Genomic DNA, 26,631 nt, shown 5'->3' with positions numbered 1-26,631 from the left:
ACGCTGGAACCCAAAGCTTCATTTCCTTTGGCCTGTGAGGGCAAGTGTTGTATCAGCAGCCAGACATATTTAGATTAGTAAGTCTTTTATTGTAAAATATTCAGAGTGGAAATTTCATGTGTTTGGACAGTGCCTAGCACAAAAGGGAACCCTGATCCTTAGTGAGGCTATGAATAAATAATAGTAACTTCCTTCTCTATATCCACAGGTTTAGGAGACCTGCAGATGGAAACGCATGTGACAGAAGGTCAGCACTTACTGGCTGCATCTCTCTCTTACAACTGGTAAGTACCCATTGTGTTTTTCTCCAGTTTTCCCTTTGTTATTGCTCAGGAGAGGACACACTCACACAGACATAAAGATGAAAATTATTAGGGATGCACCCAAACTGAACCTCTAGATCTGAATTCTGCAGGAATTCACCTCGATTCACACCTGAACTATATAACTGGTCCCTGTCTCTCTACTGAGCTGAGCTAAACTTTGGAGAAATTTGGATCAAAATTTGGTGACTTGGACTCCATCTCTCAAAATTGTATAAGGGTTAAGGCTAACGTTAATGGAATGTTATGATGAAATTTTTAATTACACAAAAATATGGAAATTTCAGATTCAAGGTTCTGAATCTGATATTTACAGCAAAAATACTGATTTGAATGTCCTGAACTTTTGTGAAAGTAAAATGTTCACCTTAATCATGAAAATGGTGTGCTGGCGTTTGTTTTTTAATTGTATTTACAGTCTGGGTGTCTTAAAAATTTTCCCTTAAGATTACTTCTTTGTTAAGTCTTGTTTACAATCTCAGGCTATACTTTAGAAAAGCATATTTACTCAGCGTGAAGTAAATATCCTGGAAGTTTTATGATTAGGAGACATTACACCCTGCAAATTCTGATCACCACCTAGAAAGCAAGCAATGTCTTTCTCAGGTGGTGCATGAAATCAGCTGATGTTTTCTTTGGAACTGCCTGAACACCAATTAATGCAAGTATGCAGAGCAGGGGGCTGAGAGTGTGAGCCACGTGGTTTTTTACTCTGCCACTGCCTTCCTGCATGAGTGGAGGCAAATCCCATTTTCACTGGGGTTTCAGTTTATCCTTTTCCCAAATGAATGATAATAGGATTTGCCTCTCTTTCTTCCTCTTTCAGTCATTCACCTTCCTCACTTTTCTCTTCTACTGCCTGGTTCTAATCCAATCCCAGACTTGTCTTCCCTAGATTTTCATTTTCCTTGCTTTCTCATCCTCTCTATTCTCTATCCCCTTTCTCCCTTCCCCAACACTGCATTTTGCAAAGGCTGCCACACCTTCTTGGAAGCTTCCATTCTCTAGTAAGCATCATTCCCTTAAGTGTTATTTCAGTGATGGGGAGTACAGGAGACTTAGGCTTATACTAGTAAGAGTTAATTCATCTTGAAACTGCTGCTTCCATGGTTCTTGCTTTGAATCAGATGTTTACTCAGATAAATGGAGGGTCAGACCAATTTGTGCTGAGTGACTTACATCCAGTGACCAGTGGGAGAAAGGCTCTCCTGTGCAAACCACAGGGAATATGGACTTAGGTGCCTAAATACTCTTGAAGATTAGAGCCTAACTCTCATTGACTCAATGGAAGTTTAGGCAACTAAAAACCTTTGAGGATCAGGGCCCTAGATCTCATCTCTGATCTTTATGTTTACAGCAGCTCAAAAACAATGCCAGGTACCAACTCCCCTTTATGTCCACAACAAGTATCCTAAGGCTGTAATGTTAACACACTAGAGATTTTGTGTGTGTGTGTTCCTACTTAAATATACCTGTTTTCTGAAGATTGAGGGTTTGTGTCAAACAACCAGCAGAAAGATATACACACACACAACACACATAAAGCAGAAATCGTCATAAACTGCCTGTGGCTGAGCTCCAGAACTGAAAAAGAAAAAAATTAGGAAATATCCCCATTATTTTCTGTTTCAAAGTCTACATTATACTGCATGACATGATAAAAGGTTTCATCCCTCGCTGTTTTTCCCACAATGGAGTATACAGCTGACTGTACCACAAGTAAACAAGCTGCACTCAGCATACAATACTAAAGATGATGTTAGTCATGAAATATTTAATGTAATTTTGACAGCTTTAAAATAACATAGGAGCTACTTGTGGAAGTGGATGAGGGAAAAAATGTATGTGTTTAAGTAGTTTAGTCCAATAAAACATCCTATGACAGAGAGTAGTGACAACTGATGTTGATAAACTGCAGATCTCAATTCAGTTTTGTCCAGTCTTTACCGATGAGGAACAGACTGAAAGCTCTTACAGAATTTTGGTTTTTAGTGCCACTTAAAAGAATAGTATCAGGAGGTAGCCATGCTAGTCTGTATCCACAAAAACAACAAGGAGTCCAGTGGCACCGTAAAAACTAACAAATTTATTTGGGCATAAGCTTTTGTGGGTAAAAAAAACCTCACTTCTTCGGACTCCCTGTTGTTTTTACTTAAAAGAATGATTCTCATCTGCAAGATTATTTTCTCTGCTACATCTTCACTCAGTCTTAGAGCAACAAACTCACTTTAGAATTTTTCCCATTTAGAACAAACAGCTTAGGGTTATGTAGGCAGGTGAGTTATTACTCCTACAGTGTAAAAAATTTCCCTTCCTTGTTACCAGTATATATGAACTATTGTAGATCTTCACCATCGTTTGTCCTAAAATTCTGAGAACTCCCCTTCCACCCTCTCATTGTGACACTTCCTTCGTCAAGTCAGTTCCCATCTATCAGAGAAGTCCAAGGTCCCAAATGCTTGTCCCCTGGAAGTAACAGCAGAATGGTGTTGTTGCTGTTCCAGCAAGGATAATGGAGATGTGGTGTCCCCTTGTTTCACAGTGATGGATCCTTGCTTTTTCCCCTCTGAGCTGCCTTTCATTTTTTTTGAATTGGTTTTAAATATCTTTTGATCATAGAATTCAAAGCAGCCAGAGACTCAAGCTTCCCTACCCTTGTTAAACTTTCCCAGCTCAAGTCAATGTGTGCAGGAATAGCCTGGCAGGGAAGTCATGGTAAATCAATATAAAAAAAAAGACAAAGCTCCACAGGGACTGTCCTGCTTTTATGCCTTGTGGAACTAACCCACTAACACTCTTTTTATAGGATAGCTGAGATTTGTGTCTTTGTGCCTTCCCCTCCTTTCTTTCAGTTCCTTAGTGGGATGTTCACAAAGAAATGTCCTGGTTAAGCAACAGCTCTCTAACCTTCTGCCAATAACACCTTTTTTTTGTTGACTATTATCCAATTTAAAAAAAAAAGTGCCTCACCTCAATGCCAACAGCTTGTTTACACATCTGATGTAGTTCCCTTGCTCCTTGTTAATTGTGCATTTCCCTGAATAGGCAGCATTTCCTGTGTCACACCAACAATGGTTTGCATTTATCCTTTTGGGTCTGAATGCCCCAGCTCCCAGAATGTTTAGTGGGAGGTGACAACATTGTGCTCCTGAGCAGGGCCAACGCCATGGTCTTCGCAGTCTGGTGTCAGCCAGTCCCAAACTTAAACTAGAATATTTCCCAGGTGGGGACAGGGAGATACATTCTTCCCTGTGGTTCTTATGACACTCTTTATCACATCAGTGTATCTTGTTTAATCATCTCAAGCTTAAGTAATCCATTACCCCTCGGTGTTCTTCAGCAAGCATGAATTTTCTCTCTACAGCAGGGGTCAGCAACCTTTCAGAAGTGGTGTGCCAAGTCTTTTTATTCGCTTTAATTTAAGGTTTCGTGTGCTAGTAAAATACATTTTAACATTTTTTGGAAGGTCTCTAAGTCTATATAACTAAACTATTGTTGTATATAAATTAAACAAGGTTTTAAAGACGTTTAAGAAGCTTCATTTAAAAATTAAATTAAAATGTTGATCTTACACTGCTGGCCTGCTCAGCCCGCTGCCGGCCTGGGGTTCCATTCACCTAGGCTGGCAGCGGGCTGAGCGGGGCCTGTGGCCGGGACCCCAGCTGGCAAGGGGCCAGCAGCCAGAACCCCAGACAGGCAGTGGGCTGAGCAGGACTGGCGCCCAGGACCTCAGACCGGCTGCGGAGGGTTCAGCCCGCTGCCAGTATGGGGTTCCGTCTGCCGGCTCCTGCGAGCCAGGGTTCCAGACCCACTCAGCTCACTGCTGGTCTGGGGTCCGGGCCCTGTGCACATAGAGTGCGTACCTACCTTCTCCCTGGTTTTAGCCCATTCTCTTCCTTTCTCTCTGCAGAGCCGAGGGTGGGAGTGCACTGAGCTGGGAGAGGCCTGGGGGTGAAGGAGCAGGCTGGGAGTTGGGGTGTAGGGTCTGGCCAGGAGCTAGAATGAGGGAGGGGGCTCAGGGCTGGGGCAGGAAGTTTGGGTGTGCTTACCTGAGCAGCTCCCATTTGGTGTGAGGGGTGCAGGTGGGAATGGACGGGGGGGGGGGCACAGAGGGGAAGGAACTTCTGTTTGGTGCTCAGGGTGGAGATGTGGGCGGTGCAAGAGTCAGGGAATGGGTGTGGGGATGTGTGAGAAGGGTGCAGGAGTCAGGGCAGAGGGCTGGGGACATGTGGGGGTTGCAGGAGTCAGCACTGGGGTCGTGGGCGGGTGCAGGGCTAAGGGCAGAGGGCTTGGTGTGTGTGCAGGGGTTCAGGAGTCAGGGCAGGGGGCATGGGCTGGAGTCGTGGGGATGCTCCCAGCCCCCTGCCCTGAGCGGCTCACGGCAGGGGGCTGGAGGGGATATGCCCTGATTCCACCCTGCTTCCCTAAGGCCCCGTCCCTGCCTCTTCTCCAGAGCAGTGAGCACCCTGTGTCTGCAGTTCCTTCTCCTCTCCCTCTCCAGGATGTCATAAACAGACAAGGGTTAGCAGAACAGAAGTACTTATCTCTTTTGCCTGTAAAGGGTTAACAAGATCAGTGAGCCTGGCTGTCACCTGACCAGAGGACCAATCCGGGGACAGGATACTTTCAAATCTTGAGGGAGGGAAGTTTTTGTGTGTGCTGTTAGTGTTTGGTTGTTGTTCTCTCTGGGTTCTGAGAGTGACCAGACGTGCAACCAGCTTTCTCTCCAATCTCCCTGATACAGGTTCTTATAGATTCAAAATAGTAAGTACTAGGTGATAAGGCGAGTTAGGCTTATGTTTGTTTTCAAATGTGTATTTGGCTGGAAGGATTTTAATTTGTACTTGTATACTTAGGCTGGGAGGGTATTCCCAGTGTCTATAGCTGAAAGACCCTGTAACATATTCCATCTTAAATTTACAAAGATAATTTTTACTGTTTTTCCTTCTTAATTAAAAGCTTTTCTTGTTTAAGAACCTAATCTTTTTTTTTATTCTGGTGAGACCCCAGGGGACTGGGTCTGGATTCACCAAGGAATTGGTGGGGAGAAAGGAGGGAAGGGGGAGAGGTTAATTTCTCTCTGTGTTAGGATTACTTTCTCTCTCAGGGAGAGTCTGGGAGGGGGAGAGAGAAGGAGGGGGGAAGGTGAATTTTCCTCTCTGTTTAAAGAGTCAAGGAGTTTGAGTCACAGTGATCTTCCAGGGTAACCCAGGGAGGGGAAGCCTGGGAGAGGCATCGGTGGGGGAAAGGGTTTACTTTCCTTGTGTTAAGATCCAGAGGGTCTGGGGCTTGGGGTTCCTTGGGCAAGGTTTTGGGGGGACCAGAGTGTACCAGGCACTGGAATTCCTGGTTGGTGGCAGCGCTACGAGTACTAAGCTGGTAATTGAGCTTAGAGGAATTCATGCTGGTACCCCATCTTTTGGACGCCAAGGTTCAGATGGGGAATTATACCATGACACAGGGCCATCAGCTGTTCCCCCCCACCCCCCGCCGGCAGGGAGGGAGAGGAGGAGGGGCAGGAACCCAGCACACTGGGGGAAGAGACAGGGTAAGAGGGAGCTTGGCTGCCAGTGGAGGCTGCCCTGCAGCAGCAGCCGTCAGGACCAAGCTTCTGTCCCCTGCCCCTGCAGGAGAGAGAGTGGTGGTGGTGGTGCAGAGAAGAGCAGGCTGAGCCTGGCAGGATTTTTAATGGCACGCTGCTGCCTGCCAGGGTCTCGGCCACCGGCCCTGCTCAGCCCGCTGCTGGCGTGCCATAGGTTGCCAACCCCTGCTCTACAGATTTTCCTTACAGCTGTAGATCTTGAAATATCAACTCCACTTGTACCCAGACCTTCAACTGAAAGGTGTTACTTTACACCTTTTAAAAAAAACCTTAGGTGATGCCTATAAAAATGCAAATATTAGAAATGGGACAATAGCCCAAACAGATGTCCATGAGTATTTCGCTTAAATTTGTGCTGGTCAAGCCTGTGCCCCTTCCATGAACATTTGAGCAGATGAGTTCTACACACACAAATGCATAAGGAGAGAGACTGTGATGTCTCCTTCATCTCAGGAGTTTGGTGACTGTTGGTATGTCTACACTGCAGCTGGGAGGTGTAATTTCCAGCTTCTGTAGATTTACATGTGCTAGCTTTGATTGAACCAGCATGCAAAAAAGAGTAGTGTAGCCACAGTGGCTCAGGCTAGCCACCTGAGTACATGCCTAGGATCTTGGGGCAAACCTACATTACCGCTTACATCTATCTAACTTACGTCGCTCAGGGGTGTTAAAAAGACACCTCCCAGCGACCTAAGCACTGTCCACACCGCCTATTACAAAGGTAGAGTAATCATGCTGATGGGGAGAGCGCTCTCCTGTCAGCGCTGAGCGTCTTCACCAGACGTGCTACAGCAGTACAACTGCATCAGTTCAGCTCCGCTGATGTAGTGCTTCTAGTGTAGACCTCCCCTTGGACAGGATTGTACTCTGTTAGTCCGAGCTACTGCAGCTACTGCAGCTTTTTAGCTGTGATTTGAGCTAATGCACTATCATGTGTAAGATGGTCTCCACACGCTGGAAATCACATCCTCTGGCTGCAGTGTAGACATACCCTGGAAGCAGAACCAGGGGATGTCTGCATTTGTTTGCGCACACTTACGGTTGACTTTTCAACTGAACATAGTACACAAACTGGGGAGACAGGGCTTGCTTAAAGGTTCAAACCAGACAGTGAGCAAAAATAGAATGTGATTTATCCTGGTTTTTACATGACATTTTTTGGTGCTACACATGATTTTTGAACACAAGGGGTTAGCAATACTGAGAGAGTCATTTTGCAGTTCTATGTTTTGCTTCAGTAAGAAGCTTTCAGCGTGATTGTTCCCAGAAACAGAGGTGGATTGAGCAAGAACTTCCCCTCCTTGACATAATGGATCTGTTTTCCTTTGTGATTATTAGTTTGGCCTGTCTTTATCTTTGACATGTTTACTTTAATTGTTTTTGCAGTTTTGATCGATTCATGCTGATTAGCAGGAAACTCCAAAATACATGCATGAGAGCCTAAGTTCAATTTCTTCAATATTTTTTTCTCTTTTCTCTCGAGTAACGGATTAATCTCCCTTGATATCACATTTCCAGGCATCGTTAGCAGTAATAATAGCATCACTTACACTCTCATGTATTTCTATTTCATTTGCTTAAAAGGACACCATCAACTTAAAAAAAAATTTCACACATCTGCCTGAACATTTATTTTTAACCTGCTATTGTTGCAAATAACCTCTAAGGTTACCGTAGCTGACAGAGAATAGAGAAAAAAAAATCCTGTTTTTTTGAGAGGAAGGATAAACTCATGGCTGAGATTCTGATGTACTACTCAGGAGATCCGGGTTAAATTGTTGGCAATGCCACAGACCTCCTTTCTGACCTTGGGCAAGTCATTTAGGCCCTGATCCAGTAAAGCACATGCTTAACTTTAAGCACATGAATGGGACTATTTGTACCCTAAAATTAAGCACCTACTTGAATGCTTTGCTGGATCAGGGCCTATGTCTCTGTGCCTATAAAGTGGGGATGCTAATCATACTGCCCTACTTCACAGTGTTGAGGATAAACTTTTTAATTTTTACAAGGCACTCAGACCTAGAGTGATGAGATCGTAAGAACCTAAACTGTCTCATTTTGTTCACTATGCACATTAGACAGCACTTTGTTTATAATCATTTTCACTGTTTCTCTTGTGTAGTTGGTAGTTTCTCTTTTTGTTTGGGTGAGTTCCCCCCCCCCCAAAGAAACAGAAGAGAAAAGCATTTTAAATACGAGAATCTGATGTAAAACCACAAAGCCTGTCAGGGGATTTAATGGCAGCTGCTGACTAGATTTACCAGTTCAAGATTCACACCACAGAATCCCACTATCAGGGTCAGCTAGACCAGGAGAAGCACAGCTTGAACTGTTTCCTGCTGAGTACAGAGTAAGGCAGGGCCCAATTCACTGTTACTCGGCACCTGGTGTAAATGGCTACACAAGTGCACAGTGAAGGGAAGTGGGTGTAAAACACTAGTAGCTGGTAGCTTTTCACACCTGCTTTCCTATAGTGTAAGTGACTCCACAAGACGCAGGGTGACAGAGAATCAACCAGCTCCACAAGCGAAGGAGAGAGAAAGGAAAGGAAAGTAATAAAACACCAGCAATGCTTGGAGAAATACTGGTGCCCACTTATTTTTGCTCCCCTCTTCCTCTCTCAGGGACTATAATTTTGTGACTCTGAAGGAGATTGTATAGAACAGGTCAGGGGGAAAAAGCCAGACAGAAAAGTAAGAGAGTGACCAGAAGACCCAGCCCAAAGAGAAGAGAACTACTCAGAAATCGTGGTCCAAATTCTTGGCTTAGTCATCTTAAATTACATGTAATTGCTTTCTCTGTAGACTGGGTACCTTCTTTCACTTGTCTTCCCTCTCTTCTGTAGCACCTGGATATATTTTTTTTTTAAATGATCTTTCTACCTCTGCAGTGAGATTTGGGACAGGATTATCCATACAACTGAAATGTAGACGCTGATTAGACACTTTTGTATCCCTACATATTATTTAAAAATGCCCAACCCGCTCACGACTCACCCAGCACCAGATCAAAGGTGCGTGATAAAGTGCATTTATCATATGGCCATCTCCTCCACACATGGTAATTTCTCTTATTTAAGCATCAGTATGTGAAACAAGCATGTGTGTGAAACAAAAATATGCAGTCTCTGCCCCAAAGACCTCACAGTCTAAATAAGACAGAGAGAGGAGACAGGATGTACAGGGAAGACCACAGGAATTAAAGATTAGGATAACTTTATATCTAATTTTACATACAAAACGTGTTAAAAGAAGATTGGAATTTTAATAAAGTCAGACACTCAAAAGTTTGAAAATGCCAGAATTAAGGTCACAATTTGGCCCCCCTTGAGTATATGCATTATGATACAGTCTCTGATTACATACTAGTTTTTCCTCCTCTACACTGCCTAGGCTCAGCAGATGAGTCACTGAGTGCAGGAGAGACAGGCTCCCCGCTCTCAGTTCAGGTGCCCAGAGCTTCAATTGCAGAGCAAGTCCTGCTCAGCCCCAGGCTGGAACATGCCCAGGCAGAATATTCAGAGTATTTAGCTGATAAAATCCAAGCAGTCTTTACTGAGCAGGTGTGAGCTGCAATTTTTCAGTGGCTTATAACTTGGCCAAAAACAAACAAAAAAAAAAATATAAGGATGAATTTTCACAGTGACAGCAAAAGGCACATCCCTAACACAGCGGCCACTCCCCAGCCAAATTTAAAGCCTTTGCACCAAAGCATGGGGGAGGGGAGCTAGTGCTTTTCAAAGAAAAGGTCACCACTATTTTCATACGGGCAAAACAATGTCTTTCCCTCCTTCATTCTTGGAAATGGCTGAATTGTTTTAACTGAAATACTAAAATCCCCAACCCTGAGGCAGACATCTGACATGGAAAATTTCAGCCCAAACAGTTAAAGTATAAGAAAAGTTATAAGTAACTGAAAGCAGGGTATTATAATGGGAAGTGTCAGGCAATATTAATCACCCCCAATATAAGTTATATTAGTAAATATAAAATATAGCATTCATCTGGAAGCCAGTCTGGAACATTCTAAGAAGCTAAGTGCTATTAGACAACTAAATACTGTAGCACAGTCAGACAGTATAGGAAAAAGTCATAGCACGGACTGAAAGGAGTCAGTGGATACAGATAACGTTGAAGTAAAGGTTAGTACAATTCTGGTGTTCTTGCTTCATGCTCCATTCCAGATCAAAAATGCTGTGCTTAGGAGTTTTTCCTTCACCAGCCAGTCTCAGCATAAAAGAAATGGATTCTTATCTTCATCTTTTTTATCTTGGGGAAAAAATGATGTGTTAGAGCAATTGGTGATCCGCTGCTTGAAGTCAGCACATTTCAGGTCAATATCCAACTGTCTCCCTTTGTACTAATCTTTCAAAAAAAGGTAGATGTTGGAAAAAGAGCTATCAATAAGTCAAAAGGCATGTTCAGTCTGTATCCCACAATTTCAATATATACCCACAAAATTCTATCAGATCCTTCCCCTTAATGTAGGTGACTACATTCAGATGTCTAAAAGGAACTTTTTATTGTTAAACTAAGATTTCCTTCATTGATTAAAAAGTCACACAGTCTGGTCCTTAAAAAAATACTAATGGAAAATTCCATGATGGTCCAGTCTAGCCAGCAGTACTAGCAGCTTCAAGGATTTATTTCATATTCATTATTTAGATGCCTAAAAACCCCTCAATGCCCGCTACTAGTTTCATGACACAAAAACACTTTATTGCACACTATTTTGGACCCACAGTCTGTCCTCAAAAGCAAACTGCTCTATCAGGTTAGTGGATACAAAGTTCGAAATCAGTGAAATGGCTTGCATCTTCCTCTCCAGAGGTTTGTGAGTCATCTGTTTTCCCTATGCAACTCTGGAAACTCCTATCTTGCCCCATACCCCACCATCACTTTCACACCACTCCACTGGTTCATTTTGGAGACTCCATTCTTTTGGTTAATATTCATTTGGAAAAGCCTCTCAGCATTTGTCATGAGAGGTGAAATTCACTAGCACAGGGCCTATGCATCACTTAAGCCCTATTTTGGAGGCTTAAGTGGGTCTAAAGAGCATGGTTGCCAGTCCCCTGCCCTAAGCATTCATAAAATACTGAGTCAGGGCCCCCAAAGACTTAGATTGTCTTAAAAATCATGAAATAAAAATTAGATTTGGGTTGCTTTTTATTTGCCCTCTGATTTGAGAAGGTAGGGTGCCCATGGGTCACTTTGAAACATTATCTGAAAACATGAAGGCTAGAAACTTACTGTTTTTTAAATGAAAACTAGGATTCTGATATAATCACTTGAAACTGAGCACTGAGGTATTAAGAACAAAATCCCACCTAAATTTTCAGAAGACTTGTGATAAAAATTGCAAGAGTTGACAACAGTAAGGGGCACATAAGCCTTATACTGGCCCTCTACACGGTAGAATTTTGCCCTAACGGAATAGAAAGACATCTACTTTGAGGTCAGACTAGATAAGAGCAATCTATTCCAGCCTTGCAATCTACAAATCTACTGAGCACTTAAGAGACCTTTTCCAGGGACTGCACACATGACTTCCTCGCTGTTCCCAATCCAGGGGAGCAAAAGTTATATAGACTGTGAATAGCATGATACTGCAAACACTACAGTTTGGAATCACACTGCTTCCCCAATGCTTGCATTTTACCTTAAAATGCAGAATCTGCATACTACGTTTAGAAAATGCAGCAGTGCAGATACAGCCACAATCCCAGATCTGAACCCATCAAAAAGGCAGAGTAAAAAATCCAAACCAGGATCTGAATCTTGCAAATGAGCCTTAACCAGTTTAATGGACCAAACTAAAACCCCAAGTTAGCAGCCATGAACCCTGAGGCGTTTCCAATCTGAATGCTGTAGCTTCATCCTGCCTCTAAATGCAACACAGAGGAAGATTCTGTTAGGAGAGCAGAACAGAGAAATAAATAGGCTTGGCTATGCAACCAGTACTTTTAGAGATACCAGGCCAGACCCTCTGATGATATAAATCAGGGTAGCTCCATTGATTTCAAAGAGCAATAAAGACCAATATAGCAACAATGACAATCTCTTTGGGGCACTCTCACCACAGAATGCATCTGTTAGGTCAAATGTTCTTGCATTGGTGTCTCTATTACATTGGGGGTCTATGGAGCATTTTGGTCCACAGAGGCACTTTTGTCATAGTTCTTATTTCTTCTGCAGTAACGCACTGAGGCCTCATTGTGCTAAGCTCTGTACACACAATGAAGAGATTACAGTTTAAATATCTGATGAAAGACAACAAAAGGCAACAGGCTGAAAAACAGAAATGGAAAGCACAAGCTACCAGAAATGCAGTAACAGTATTTCCTGCTAATTATAGGCCACTACATAACTCTTCTAGGGCATCTAGAAGGCTTCTCTCAACCCAGCCCCTGCAAAAAAAAACAACAACACACCAATCTTTGCACAGCTGCTTCGTGCCTTTCTTTGTCAAGTGTTTCTCTAATGTAAATTCGGCCATGGTCAGCTTTGCAGGTGTCCCCCACATTGAAAAGGCAGCAAACACATAGACAGGATGAAACCACAAAGCAAGCTGAAGGGGTTCTAGCAATGCAGGCATCAGGAGCCAGGAGCGGTCTACAGGCAGGGAACGCAAATAGACAGCACAGATGGCAATCTAACCAAGCAGCAATACCATGTTATTTTTCATCTTTTCAGTGCTGTCCTCTCTGATGCAAGCAAGAACAATTGCTGCAGCACAGGCGGTGCGTAATCAGTGTGGGAAGGATTAGTAGTTCTTTTGAAGCAACTGACAAGGCTTAAAAGTTTGAGAATCCCTGTCTTAGATTGTTACTAAGGCTACGATTATGTCATGGAGGTCATGGAATCCATGACTTCCAGAGACCTCCATGACATTTCCACTTCAGCCCCAGGACAGTGGGGCTGGCGCTCTCAGCTGCTGGGCAGCAGGGGGACCCCCACAGCTCCTAGCCCCCACTGGGGGTAGGAGTCACCCAGAGCTCCAAGCTGCTGGGTGTGGCCGGAGGGGGGGGACCCCCAGCAGCTGCCTAGCTATGGCAGACTGTGGGGGGAACCACTGACCTCTCCGCTGCCATGAGGAGACACTGCAACTCCCAGTCGCCACAGGTGGCAGGGGGAACTCAGGAGCCCCAGCAGCTGTGGGTGCAGGACCCTCCTCCCTCCCCATTTTGTCAGGGATATTTTTAGTATAAGTCAGGGACAGGTCATGGGTTTCCATGAATTTTTCTTTATTGCCTGTGTCCTGTCCATGACTTATACTAAAAATACCCGTGACAAAAATCTTAGCCTTAACTGTTACTAAAGATGACACCAGACAGCAAGTCAGTGCCCAACGACGTAGAAATAGGTTGAGCAGATTTTGTCTTGGAAGAGGGTCATTCCTTATTACTCTCATGCACACCCATCTACTGTCAGATGGAGAAAGCAGGATGTGGCTCACTCTAGAGCCTGTCATCACTGCTTTTCCAGTTAGCCAGGGGGAATCACGGGAGAGCTTTTAGAGAGAGACGTTCTTCCTCCCTTTACAGCCTAAAAGGAAGAACTGAAATCATGTGAAAGTTAGCACCATACAGGTCAGGGGTCCCCAATACGGTGCCCACAGATGGCCATGGTGCCTGCCGTGGCATCTATGTGCGCCCACCTACTGGCTGCCGGAAAAGCAGCTGCCGAAAAGTGGCAACGTCAAGAAGCGCTGCCGCCAAAATGCCGCTGATTTTCGGCAGCATTTTAGTGGCTGCTTGTCCGGCAGCCACGCTTCTCGGTCACTAGTCGTCAGGTGCCCGCCACACTGAAAAGGTTGGGGACCACTAATATAGGTTGCTACTGGTCACTTGGGTTTGTTCGGTTTTCTTTAGTGAGCTTATCAAGCAACCAACAGTCCAGCAACTCAAACAACTAGGATACATGGCAACAACACTGAAAGTTTGATTTGGGATTTATCCAAAACCATACAACATATTCAGCAGTATTGGGTCCGAAACCCAGCTGGTTTTCCAGGCTCAGCTCATCTGAATCTTTTGTTTTGATTCAACCTAAAAATAATTCTACTGATAATGGCCCTGCAGAACTTAATTTCAAGCTTTAAAGAACAGCATTCTTCCATCTGGAGAAGCTTAGATGTCTTCTCTTTCAACCCTAGTCAACTGGGTGTTATACTGAGAAAACTGAATATGCAAAAAAACAAACGAAAACCACACCACACCGTCACTAGGAAAGGGTTCGGAGCCTGGGAGAGTAAAATTAGACAAGCCAAATAAGATTATTAATTTATGTAGTTTGGCATCCTGGTTCTAGCAGTGGCCAGTATCTAACACAGCAGAAGGAAGTGATCCGGCTTCTGATCCCCTATTCCCAAATGCATCTAGCCATTTACACAATGATATACATGGAAAGAGTTGTGCATCTGGAAACACCATTACAGAAAGTCAATTTATGCCCTGACATAGACTTGATTATCTCATCTAGGGCCTAACTCAGCAAGGCCCTTAAGTATGCTAGTAACTATCTGCATCTGAAAAGTTCCATTTACATCACTGGGACTAATCACATTCTCAAAGCTCAATAGATGCTTTAAGTGTCCTGCTGAGCGTGGGCCCTAGTCTGCACAGCTACAAGAGTTGTTCATGGTCAGAGTCAGCCAGCCCTTTTAAAAAATACAATGGTGGTATTTGCTTTGACTTTCTGCAACAGTGAGCACCACAGGTAAACTCTAAAAGAGATTCATAAATGTATGAGTAGGATAATTTTACAGGTTTGCTTCCAGTGACAGGGGGCTGTGCTCGGTGACTCAAGAGATACCTTCTGACCCTACAACTTATGTTTCTAAAACTAATGCTTCAGCCAGTCATGTTTAGGGGTTAGGAAGGATTCCTACTCCTGCTCCCAGTGTACTTTGTTCCAGCCACATTCCTTTCTTTGAAACAGAGATGGCTACGACTGGAGATGGAACACCAGACAGGGACGGCTAGTCCTCTGAGGCAATACACAAGTCTCTTTTTCAATTGCTTGGCTGCTGTGTCTTGCTCACATGCTCAAAGTTATACTGACTGTCATTTTCACAGGCACCAAGGAATTTTTGACCCAGGTCAGATTGGCAGGAACCTAGCGGGGGGTGGGGGGGGTTCCGTCTTCCTGTACAGCACAAAGTGCAGGTTGCTTACTAGGATCATCTGAGTACACGTCACTAAATCTATTCCGTGCAACTGAAGGGGCCCCAGATACTAGTGCATCACAGTCCCTCCTACCGTTTGTCTGGGGCACATAATAGTTAAACCCCATGAGGGCTGTAACACTTCTGCCTAATGCAGGTTATTGTGCACAGTAAAGGGTGGGGTTCAGCGGTCTGTGATACGCAGGATGTCAGACTAGGTGATCAGGTGGTCCCTTTTGGCCCTGAACTCTCACTCAGAAATACACAAATCAATATTTCAAAATGTATCTCTCTAATTTAATCTACTTGGTATCCATCTGCCTCTGTGCCCTATGCAGTAGAGATCAATCCCTCTTACAACAGCTAGCTGTTAAGTCTTGTCTGCTTTTGCTTCACAAGAAACATCATAACATAATTATCTTTTATACCAAATCTTTCTGTTCAATGCACAACTTTTTTTCCCCCCAAGCAAGGTCATATACAGTATTCTGTGCTTCAACATCTCTCACATATTCCTGTCTGACATGATTCTGTCCCCACAGAGTGCCTCAGTGAACTCCATCTAGGGTTGAAAGGGATAAGTTGCACATGATCTACAGAGCTTATACAATCCCCTTCTGCAGTACAAACAGTCTAAAGGGCTGAAAGAATTCACTTTCCCTATCTGAGATCCTTACCCATATGCAAACTACGCAGCTGCGCAGGACACCAGGGAATTTGGGGCACTACGCAGCTGTGTGCTGCTCCAGTTGCCAGCCCGATCCCCCAGCCGGCTGAGCCAGCCAGGAAAGCTGCCCCCACCCCTGCTCTGCCCCAGCCCCGCCCTCACTCCATCACTTTCCCTGAGCTACGTCCCGGGGGACTGCAGCAGGGGTCGGGCCCAACCCCGTACTCATGTGGCAGCGGGAAGTGGAGTGACCCAGCCTGCTCTGCCAGCTCCCAGCCACACCACCGGCGAGTGCTGGGGAGCTGTTCCCCTCTGCCCCTCAAGTCCCAAGGCTGGGAGCCTGGGGAGCAGAGTGGAGCGGGCTGGGGCCAGGTCACTACTTCCCACCGCCCCATCAGTGCAGGGTCAGGCCTGCCCTGCAATCACCAGATGGCAGGAAGTTAAGCGACCCGGCCCCAACCCACTCTTCTCTGTCAGCTCATGCTAGGGGGCAGTTTCTGCCCTGTCCCCCACAGACCTTGGGTGTGCACACACCCTTGTGGAGGCCTGGGGACACCAGCCCCCCTGGGGGGGGGCGCTGCATAGGACATCACAATGTCTGGGGATGGCCCTGCTGAGATCGCATTTTCTATCCTGTCAGGAGCTCTCCTGCTGTGCCTCCACATTAAGAGTATTGCACATTGATTAGAAATTGTTTGAGTCCTCTTCTGATTGGCCTGAAAACATGAAGTGTGTTTGAGAGGTTCTTTACATGAAGGAAGATCAGCTCCATAGTGTATTACTCATCTCTCCAGTTCTAGTCTAGTGTCATCTCCTGCTCCTTCTCTCTGATTTTCAAACCACAGCATCTTTTCCGCTTGTCTTCAGGGTATAGCCTCTACAAGCAATTCCTAGGCCACAGGGTTGCCCAAAGTATGTACGGCTGCTCTCTCGCCATTCCTCCCCCTGTAGCTACAAACTGAGCAGCTACAGCTTATTACTGGTGAATGAAAGCAATTTCTATTCAATTATCAAATAAGATACAGGAGTGAACATAATTTTGCAAAATTAAATCAATACAAAGTCATGTGAAATTCTATGCCACATCTGAGGAAGGAGATGTGGAAGGCCAGGAGTTGGAAGAATGCTTCAATTAATACACTATTAACATGTGCCTGCCATTTTCCTGGTCTTCTCCTTAGGAAGCTGCCAGAGACACCGCTACTGTCACAAGATACGTTAAGCAGCTATCTTAAGCTTGTTCTCCTCCCACCCACACAGATCCACTGTATAACCGGGTAGGTCATGTTGGGTGAGGGGAGAGAAAGGGGATCTTATACCCTGTCCTTTAAGAAATATGAAATGGGAATGATAGATTTGTCTCAGCAAGGATGCTCTCCCTGAGAAGAATGCCATATCACAAGAAAGTAAAATGATAGAGGAATGGGAGAACTATTATTTGATTTGTCCTTGCACCTACTTTTGGAGCACAGCTGTTCTCTATTTTAATGTGTTCTGCTTTGACAATGCTAAAAGAGGGACAAGTTAACCACAGAAGAAATAGAATATAAGAGTACAATGGAACATCTTTATTAGTTGGCTTTGATGCCCTGTGCCAAGGGTCCCTAACAATATTTCAGCAATCACCACATACTCACTGGTTTGTGAATGCAGGAAGGACAGACATTAGAACGGGTCTTCTTGGGGAATCCGGTTATACCCATTGTTAACATTCCTTTGAGGTGTGCGTCAAACTTCTCTACTGGGGAGTCCATATTTGTGCAGGATTCATTGTTCCTACTGAATTTAGCGGGATGTTGAGCATGGAAGGAAAAGGTTTCAACTGAGTGAAGCCTCCAGCTTCTTTCAATTCTGTGCCACCTAGGCAAGTACTTTCTGTGAGCTAAGTCTATACAGACTAACTAAGCTAATCAGTGATTAGTAGCCTCATTAGTCTTGGCAGAGAGCTGAATGGACATGGAAAGACCACGCTCTCACACAACAAGGTGGTCCCTGCAGTTCAAGTTTGAGGCACATTGACAGGGCATAGTTGTTTCTTATATTGTTCCTGTATTGTGCAGGGAGGACCGTACTTCCCAGAGCTGCTCACTCACTACCTTTAAACGACCACTTCATTACCTTCAAAAGGAGATGGGGGAGGGGAGATCATTTGGTCACATGCAAGAGATCAGTCTGGGAGGAAACATGCTTCTCCTATGCAAAAGGCTACAGATATATTGTGAAGAAGAACCCTTAATCTGCAGTGTTTACTGACTTTTGCATATTAAATACAAAGTACGAATGCTTGTCATTTTAAGAGCAGAAAATCTGGTTCTCCTACCCAGTTTAAGTAACGAGCATTTTGCTGCTGAACTTGAACATGAATAATGCAAAGTGGGGGAAAGGAACTGACAGTTAAATTGCATTACATTTTAAGATCGGCAAGGTTGTCTTGCACTGAAATCAACACTATTAGCAATGATGGATGGAGAGAAATCTGCGTTAGGCCCAATAAAACCTTCAGAAGCACATGTTTGGATTTCATAAGATCTAGAAGATACTGAACCTTTGCTAAATAAAGATGTGGATTATGCTAAACATAAAAACTTTTAGATCATCCTACAGACATTTCCTCTGATATCTCAACAGATGCATTCACCATCATTCTGCAGTTCTGAGTCCTATTACTGTATTATTTATTATATAACAAACACACCCAGGAAAATATTGGAGAATTTATACAAAGGTGAATGCAAAATTATTTCCTATAAATATTCTACACTCTGAAGTAATTTTAGGGTTCATAAGTTAAATAGGCCAATTTCTCTGATGGCATAAATAGGCAAAACACCATGGAAGTCTGGGAAGTTGCACCCACATTCACAAGCAGAGAGCTATTTAGGCCACATTCTACAGCACAATCTGGCACAGATGAGTAAGTGATGCTCAAATATTTTTCCACCTCCTGCAGTGTATCTTTCCTGCTATTCTTGTACTGGACCTTTCTTTAGTGACTTTGCATCACTCAGAATTCCAGACTCTTTCCAAGATTCAGAGCAAAGTTTCTCTCCTTATTACAAGTCTTTATGGATATGCTGCATCCTGCCACGAGGGCTCTCTCTACTCCCACCCTGCTCCTCTAGCACTGGCGTCTTCTCCCTTTCCATGGCCTGGTCCACACTACGCTGTTAAACCGATTTTAACAGCGTTAAATCAATTTAACGCTGCACCCGTCCACACTACACTGCTCTTTATATCGATTTAAAGGGATCTTTAAATCAATTTCTGTACTCCTACAAAACGAGAGGAGTAACGCTAAAATCGATATTACTATATCGATTTAGGGTTAGTGTGGACGCAAATCGACGTTATTGGCCTCATTATTTTACAGTAGCTATCCACAGTGCACCGCTCCAGAAATCGACACTAGCCTTGGACCACGAACGCACACCACCGAATTAATGTGCCTAGTCTGGACGTGCACAATCGACTTTATAATATCTGTTTTATAAAATCGGTTTAAGCTAATTCGAATTTATCCTGTAGTGTAGACGTACCCCACGTGATCTCACTATCTCTTTGACTCTCCTCCCTCCTGCACAATCTTCCTGTATCTCTCTGCTTACCAAAGATTCTATTCTTTGAAGTCTCAACTAAAAGCCCTTGTCTTTTCTCCTTCAGCTATGTCTCATCATTCCCTCTTCAGTTACTATTTAATTCTTGCAAAACACATTGGTACATAGCGTGTATGAATGACTCCATACTAACTAAATATGTTGTATTATGAGGTTCACTGGAGACTAGATGGAGGGAGCTAAACACATTTTCCTTATTCTTATTTCAAAGAAGCCAAATTCATTTTCTTTATTTGTATAATAGCAGTGCCAAGAGGAAGCAACGAAGACTGAAGCCCTATTGTACGATGCACTATGCAAACATAGGAAGAGACAGCCCCCACCTTGAAAAACTTAACATCGTGTAACCTTCATCCATCCAACTGGAAGTTGGTTCATTAACTATCTACACAGAATCATCTCTCCCCCTCCTCAGCTAACCCAACTTCAGCAAACATTCTTCAGTAAAGTTAAGAATGGAAACTAAGTTTAATGATCGCATAATCAAGGAGACATTGCACATCTCAGATGTGCAGAGTCAGCATTTATATTGCTGCTCTGAATAATTTAATTTGAGAAGTGGACGCGGCCCAATGTAATATATTTACAATGGAGTAAAGCTGCTTTAATGCACACCTATAAATAATCCTTTTCATAGTAGTTTGGTTTTTTTGCTGCCTACTGGTGAACTAGCAGAAATAGTGAAATGAGAATTATTTAAAGTAAAATCTCTAATGCTTACCAGCGTGTTTTTTCAGCAGTGAGCTGCAGATGCAACTAATATTTAATTGGCTAGCTCCCAAAAGATGTGACCAGTTCACTGCATTAATCAAAAGCTATCCTTTGCTTCCTGACATGCATATTTAGAGTGTGCTATGCTGCTGCATGAAGTCCTGATTTTCATCTACCCAGCAAGTGATCTTCTGCAGACAGAGGTCAAGTCACATCTGACAACCTCTTTGCGATAAATGAATGTTTCCTACAATCTAGCTTTTAGAAAATGTTCCCCCCCCCCACACACCATAAATGTAGGTTAAAGAAGACTATTTAAAGTTTGTTTAAATCTCTTCAAGGTCATTAGAAGAGTCAGAGTCAACATGACTGCTGCCTAGCAGTTCTCTCTTCTACCTGAATGTGTTCTCCAAAGATTGTAGGGCATAACACACATTAGAAAAGTGCCTTCAAAAGCAAAAGTCCATGCAAAACCAGAGTTGTGCACTATAAGCCATACTTTGTGTGTGTGTCTACTGAAGGGGGAGGTGTCAATCTACATTTTCAATAGGGAAAATCTCTAGCATATCATTTTACTAACATTTTTGGGCACGTGCATATGGGTATATCTTATGAGGAGAACAAGAGTGTGCAGAGGCACGGAGGAGAAGAAGGCTAGCACTGACGGCAACTTATCTTCTGATGTCTACGGTAGTATTCCTTTTTTTGAACAAGACCAGTCCTATTCAACATATTCATAAATGGTCTGGAGAAAAAGGATAAACCGTGAGGTGACAATTTGCAGATGATACAAAACTACTCAAGATAGTTAAGTCCCAGGCAGACTGCGAAGAACTATAAAAGGATCTCTCAAAAACAGGTGACTGGGCAACAAAATGGAAGATGAAATTCAATGTTGATAAATGCAAAGTAATGCACATTGGAAAACATAATTCCAATTATACATACAAAATGATGGGGTTCAAATTAGCTGTCAGGAAAGATCTTGGCATCATTGTGGATAGTTCTCTGAAAACATCCACTCAATGCGCAGCGGCAGTAAAAAACCAAACAGAATGTTAGGCATCATTAAGAAAGGGATAGATAATAAGAAAGAAAATATCATGTTGCCTCTATATAAACCCATAGTACACCCACATCTTGAATACTGCATGCAGATGTGGTCGTTTCATCTCAAAAAAGATACACTGGAATTGGAAAAGGTTCAGAATAGGGCAACAAAAATTATTAGGGCTATGGAACGGCTTCCGCACCACCTCCACTTCCCACAACCCAAACAGACTGGGTTGTGGGGAGTACAAACAAAAATTATAACTCAAAGGGGGAGGAGGAGGCTCTGCGCAGAAAGTTTGAAAATAGCTCAGAGTGAAAGGAGACAGATAACTAGGGGCTGTGTGCAGGCAGGAGGTAGCTCAAGATGCAAGGAGAGCAGTAGCTAGGGGTTGTGTGCCAGGAGGGCGCCCCTGCAGTCCCTGTTCCAGGAGAGCTCTGCCAGCCATGGAGCTGGGTCCCCCTTCCCTGGTGGCTCTTACTGGCTGCATGAGCTAAAGGGGCTGGGAGCTGAGGAGCAGCTTCAACCCCAGACACCATCACCGGCTGCCTGCTCCATGGCACCAGCCAGAGCAGCATCTGCTCCACCTTGCCCAGCTCCAGGTTCCCACCTCTGACCTGGCCAAGTCGCAGGGAGAACAGGACATGGGAGTGTATGGAGCTGCCCCTTGCCCTGAGTACCCTGCTCTTGCACTGTAGTTTGCGGGGAACAATGCCCCCTGTGCCTCCCAACTCTGCCCATAGGCTCAGGGTTTCTGCCCCACCAGGCCTCGGGATTCAGCCCAACCACTCACAGCTTTAGTCCCACGTGGGGCGCCGGGAATCAGGGCTTCAGCCCCACAGCTCCTGGCTTTAGCCCATGGGGGGCACTGAGTTTCAGCCAAAGGGGGTCTCATGGCCCCCCTGAAAGGGCTCTCAGACCCCCAGGGGGCTGCAGAACACTGGTTGAGAACCACTGATCCAGTTGATATAGTGTACTTGTACTTTCAGAAAGCCTTTGACAAGGTCTCTCACCAAAGTCTCTTAAACAAAGTAGGTAGTCATGGGCAGTCTCGTGGATCAGTCCCTGCTTAAAAGATATGAAATAAAGGGTAAGAACAAAGGATCAGTTTTCACAGTAGAGAGGAGTAAATAGCAAGATCCCACAAGGATCTGTACTGGGACCAGTGCTGTTCAACATTCATAAATGATCTGGAAAAAGAGGTAAACAGGGAGTTGACAAAGTCTGCAGATGATACAAAATTACTCAATATAGTTAAATCCGAAGCTGACTGAAGAGTAGCACAGGGATCTCACAAAACTGGATGACTGGGCAAGAAAGTGGCAGATGAAATTCCCTGTTGATAAATTCAAAGTAATGCACATTGAAAAACCTAATTCCAAATATACATACAAAATGATGGAGTCCAGATTAGCTGTTACCACTCAAGAAAGATCTTGGGGTAATTGTGGATAGTTCTCTGAAAACATCCACTCCATGTGCAGCAGCAGTCAAAAAAAGCTAACAATGCTAGGAACCATTAGGAAAGGGATAGATAATAAGGCAATAAATATAATGCCACTATATAAATCCATGGTACGCCCACTGCACACAATTCTTGTCACCCCATCTCAAAAAAGATACATCAGAATTGGAAAAAAAATACAGAGAATGGCAACAAAAATTATTAGGAGTATGGAACAGCTTCCATATGAGGAGAGGTTAAAAAGGCTGGGACTGCTCAGCTTGGAAAAGAGATGACTGGATAGAGGCTGGGGGGGGGTTATGATAAAGTTATATTATATCATGAATGGCACGGAGACAGTGATAGAAGTGTTATTTACCCTTCCACATAACATGAGAATCAAGGTTCACCCAATGAAATTAATAGGCAGCAGATTTAAACAAACATAAGGAAGTACTTCTTCACACTACACAGTCAACCTGTGGAACTCATTACCAAGGGATGTTGTGAAGGTCAAAAGTATAACTGGGTTCAAAAAAGAATTAGATGAGTTCCTGGAGGATAGGTCCACCAATGGCTATTAGCCAAGATGATCAGGGACACAACCCCGTGCTCTGGGTGTCCCTAAACCTCTGACTGCCAGAAGCTGGATCTGGATGACAGTGCCGTTTTGTTCATTGCCTCTGAAGTATCTGGCACCAGCCATTGTTGAAAGACAGGATACTGGACTAGATGGACCATTGGTCTGGCCCAGTATGGACATTCTTATGTTCATATTCGACCAAGTTTTTGCCAAAGCTAATCACTGTTATAGATACTGTATGCAGTTCATGCCACAAACAGAGTAAGCAGCAGCAGAAACTTCTCTCAAATCTACTGTTGGTGGAAGCAGACTCTGTATTAGCAATTCTCCTTGCTCCAAAGACTTCTGTGTTCACTTGTCTCCCAAAAATCAAACTCCTTCAATTCTAAGTAAATCTGAACTCATGAGCTAATAGGTCATCAACTTAATTTTCTTTTTTCCAAAGAAGCAATAAAAATGTCAATCCCATCTCTATATTAAATGCATATCATGGCTTTAAAGTTACACAAATGTACATACTAGCAAAAGGCAAAGAAATTAAATGGTAAGTTACTTCATCCTTATTTAACTCCATAAAAAGTATGGTCCAAATTGTGTCCTCAGATATGCTTGAGAATTAGAGGAATCCAGGATATCCACTAGCATTCACTTTAAAGATGCACAAGAGTTTTATATTAGTACCTGCTGTTTAATATTTTACAGTGATTAGACAGGGGAGCAGCAGCCCTTCTTGCTTTTGTTAGTTAACATGTCAGTCAAAAACAATGTTATTGCAATATAGTATTTGGAGCTTAACTTAGTTTAGGATTCTTTTTACATTAGCTAAAAAAATTACTTTCTCTAGCTCTGTTTTAATTCACACTGTGGTACAGGGATGTTTGTTGAAGTGCACTTTTTCTTTTCTTGAGTCTTCATTTATTTATTTGATATTTATAGACTTTTCTCTGATACGTCTCATCAATATTAATAAATTAAGCCTGACAATCAAGAATTAGAAAACAGTGGGGTTGGGCTAGCAAATATAAAATTGGACAAGCTGCTAGTAGTTGAGTAATGCAACATCTCAGAATACTATATATTACAGGTTTATTTGTGAGCTTTACTTGATTGCTGTATTTTTCACATTCTGCAAGTTTTTTTACATGACTTTTCCTTGCTACACACACAACATAATCATTAATACAGTGGACCGATGTTGGAATGGCTCCCTATAAACCACTATAACATGACATCTCCCACAGATCATTCTATTAAAATCTCCATACCATGCATTGCCATAATACATCGGATCACTTCAGTGAGCTCTCAACATTTACTTTCTCAAAGACCTGTGTGGTGGTGCATAGAGCCAAGGATGGCTTTGTGGTAAGGACAAGAGTTAGAGAGCTGAGTTCTATTCCTAGGGCTGCCACAGACTTCTTGTGTGATCTGGAGCAAGTCACTTAATCATTCTGGTCCACAGCTTCTCCCATCTGTAAAGTGGGTATAACAATATTCCCTATATCACAGGCCATGTACATGTTAGGACATGCAGGATTTCCAGCTTCCAACTCCAGCAAAGCAGCAGAGATTCCCAAGGGCACATTGTATAACCTGCCCTGTTGTTCTGAGGATCACAAAATTATCAGGGGAGAAGAAAAACAGACAAAGTGTTCATGATCAATCACATGCTGCCCTCCTTGGGTCTTGTTAGACACCATTTCATCTAAGTCCAGGCAATTATCCAGTTGGTACATAAATACAAGCCATGCTTCATAATAACTAAGGAATGAAAAAAGCCAGTAGGCTGAAAGAGGGAAGCTATTCTTTATCATAATGAAATCAAATAAAGCTTTCAGCCAGTGCACAGGAGAGATTGATATACTCTGTCTGTCCTGAAAGGCAAGGACTGAACAGCCAGCCCTACCCTGCTGCTGCTCTTGTGCAGATGAGCCGAGCTCTCACTCTTCCCGAGAAGGGGCTGTTCTCTCCCTAGTGACTAACGTGCTCACTAGCATCCGCCCCAGGAGCGATTTGTTTAACAAGGCCAAGGCGCAGTCAGGTGGCAGGGGTCGGCACGCAGACCGATCGCACTCTCTCAAACTAACCCCGCAGATCCAGCCTCCCCTTCCAGGGGTTTCGGGCGCCAGGCCAGGGATGAACAAACCAGCCTGTTTCTCCCGTACGCTGCTAAGCCCGTTACCCCGCCCGCTAGTTATACTTGGTGGTCGGGACATCTGGGGCCAAGCGCGGAGCACTGATTTCAGGGGGCTCCGCGACCTTTACTCCTGCACAGGGCTCCGAGGAGCTGAACGATCGGGGCTCTCTTGCAAGTAGCCACCCTGAAATGAGAGCTGCCACCTGCCCTGCCTCTGACCAAACTACAGAAGTGCCCGGCGGCTGCACCCACCCTCCAGCCTCAGGCCCTGGCTGCAGCCCCCACACTAACCTTCCCGCCGGAGCAGGGACTTTCCCTGCGCCTCTCGCTTGCCGGCCGGGGCCGCCCCTTGAGCATTGCCCGCAAAGCCCGGTCTCTCGGCTCCCTGCCCTCCCCGCACGCAGCAGCCCAGGCACCCCAACCCCAGCCGGCGAGGCCAGGGAGGGGATCCCCCCTGCAGGCACCACCCCGCTCCCCAGCCCGCCTGTTACCGAAGCTATCCTTGAAGTCTGGGGGTGGGGCGTCTCGCAGGGTCGGGGTCCAGCCCCCCTCCTCCTCCTCTTCCTCCGTGGGGTCGGGGCAGCCGCCGCCGGGAACCTGCTGCCGCTCCGCCGCCACCGCCCTGGGGACACAGCGCCCCCTGCCCCGGGGGCCGGGCCCCTCCGCAGCTGCGAGCTGCTCCTCGTCCTCGTCCTGGGAGGAGGCGGAGCGGGAGTCGGCCGAGGTGCTGTAGAAGGGGTTCCCGCTGCTGTCCTGGCCCGACTCCCCGAACACGTCGTCCGAGATCTGCAGGCTCTCGTAGCGGGAGCGGGCCGCCTCCAGCAGGGACAGCGCCTTCCGCCGCGGCCCCCCGCCGCCGCCCTCCGCCATCATCCCCGCCGCCGCCGACAGCAGCAGCAGCCCCCGCTCCCCGCGGCCCGGCTCCGCTGCCTCGCCCGGCCGCAGGCAGCAGCCCAGCAGCGAGAGCGGCTCGGACAGCGAGGCAGGGAAGCAGGGAGTGGCAGAGCCACCGCCCAGCCCTGCCTCCCTCTGCCGCCCGCGCAACCCACCCCTGTGAGTGTGCAGGGACACGGGGGGAAGGAGCCAGCTCAGCATCTCCAAATACCACATCCAGCCAATTATAGCCGCAGTCCTCACCCAAGAGGTGGGGTTATATGGCAGCCCCGGACGGCCTGGCCCGCCCACGCCCCACCCCGAAGGGGCGGGTCTCGGCGCATTTAAAGTCACAGAGCCTCTTTGGGAGAGCCGCCAGCGGGAGGGGTCGGGTCTCGCCCCGCCCCGCCCCCGGCTCGATGAGACCCTGGAGGGGCGGAGGGGAGGAGTTCTTC

General features: G+C 45.0%; 1 protein-coding gene across 1 annotated transcript in view; it reads right to left on the bottom strand.

The window, feature by feature from the left end:
• Positions 1-26,173, bottom strand: part of PGBD5 (piggyBac transposable element derived 5) — an 82,421-nt gene extending 56,248 nt beyond the window's left edge. Inside the window, exon 1 of the mRNA XM_030556857.1 lies at positions 25,795-26,173. Coding sequence (XP_030412717.1) covers positions 25,795-26,173 — 379 coding nt within the window. The remainder of the gene's footprint in view (positions 1-25,794) is intronic.
• Positions 26,174-26,631: the final 458 nt, after the last annotated feature.

Source organism: Gopherus evgoodei, chromosome 3, assembly GCF_007399415.2.
Source record: "Gopherus evgoodei ecotype Sinaloan lineage chromosome 3, rGopEvg1_v1.p, whole genome shotgun sequence".
Lineage (NCBI taxonomy): Eukaryota > Metazoa > Chordata > Testudines > Testudinidae > Gopherus > Gopherus evgoodei.
This window is presented reverse-complemented; position numbering and strand designations above follow the sequence as displayed.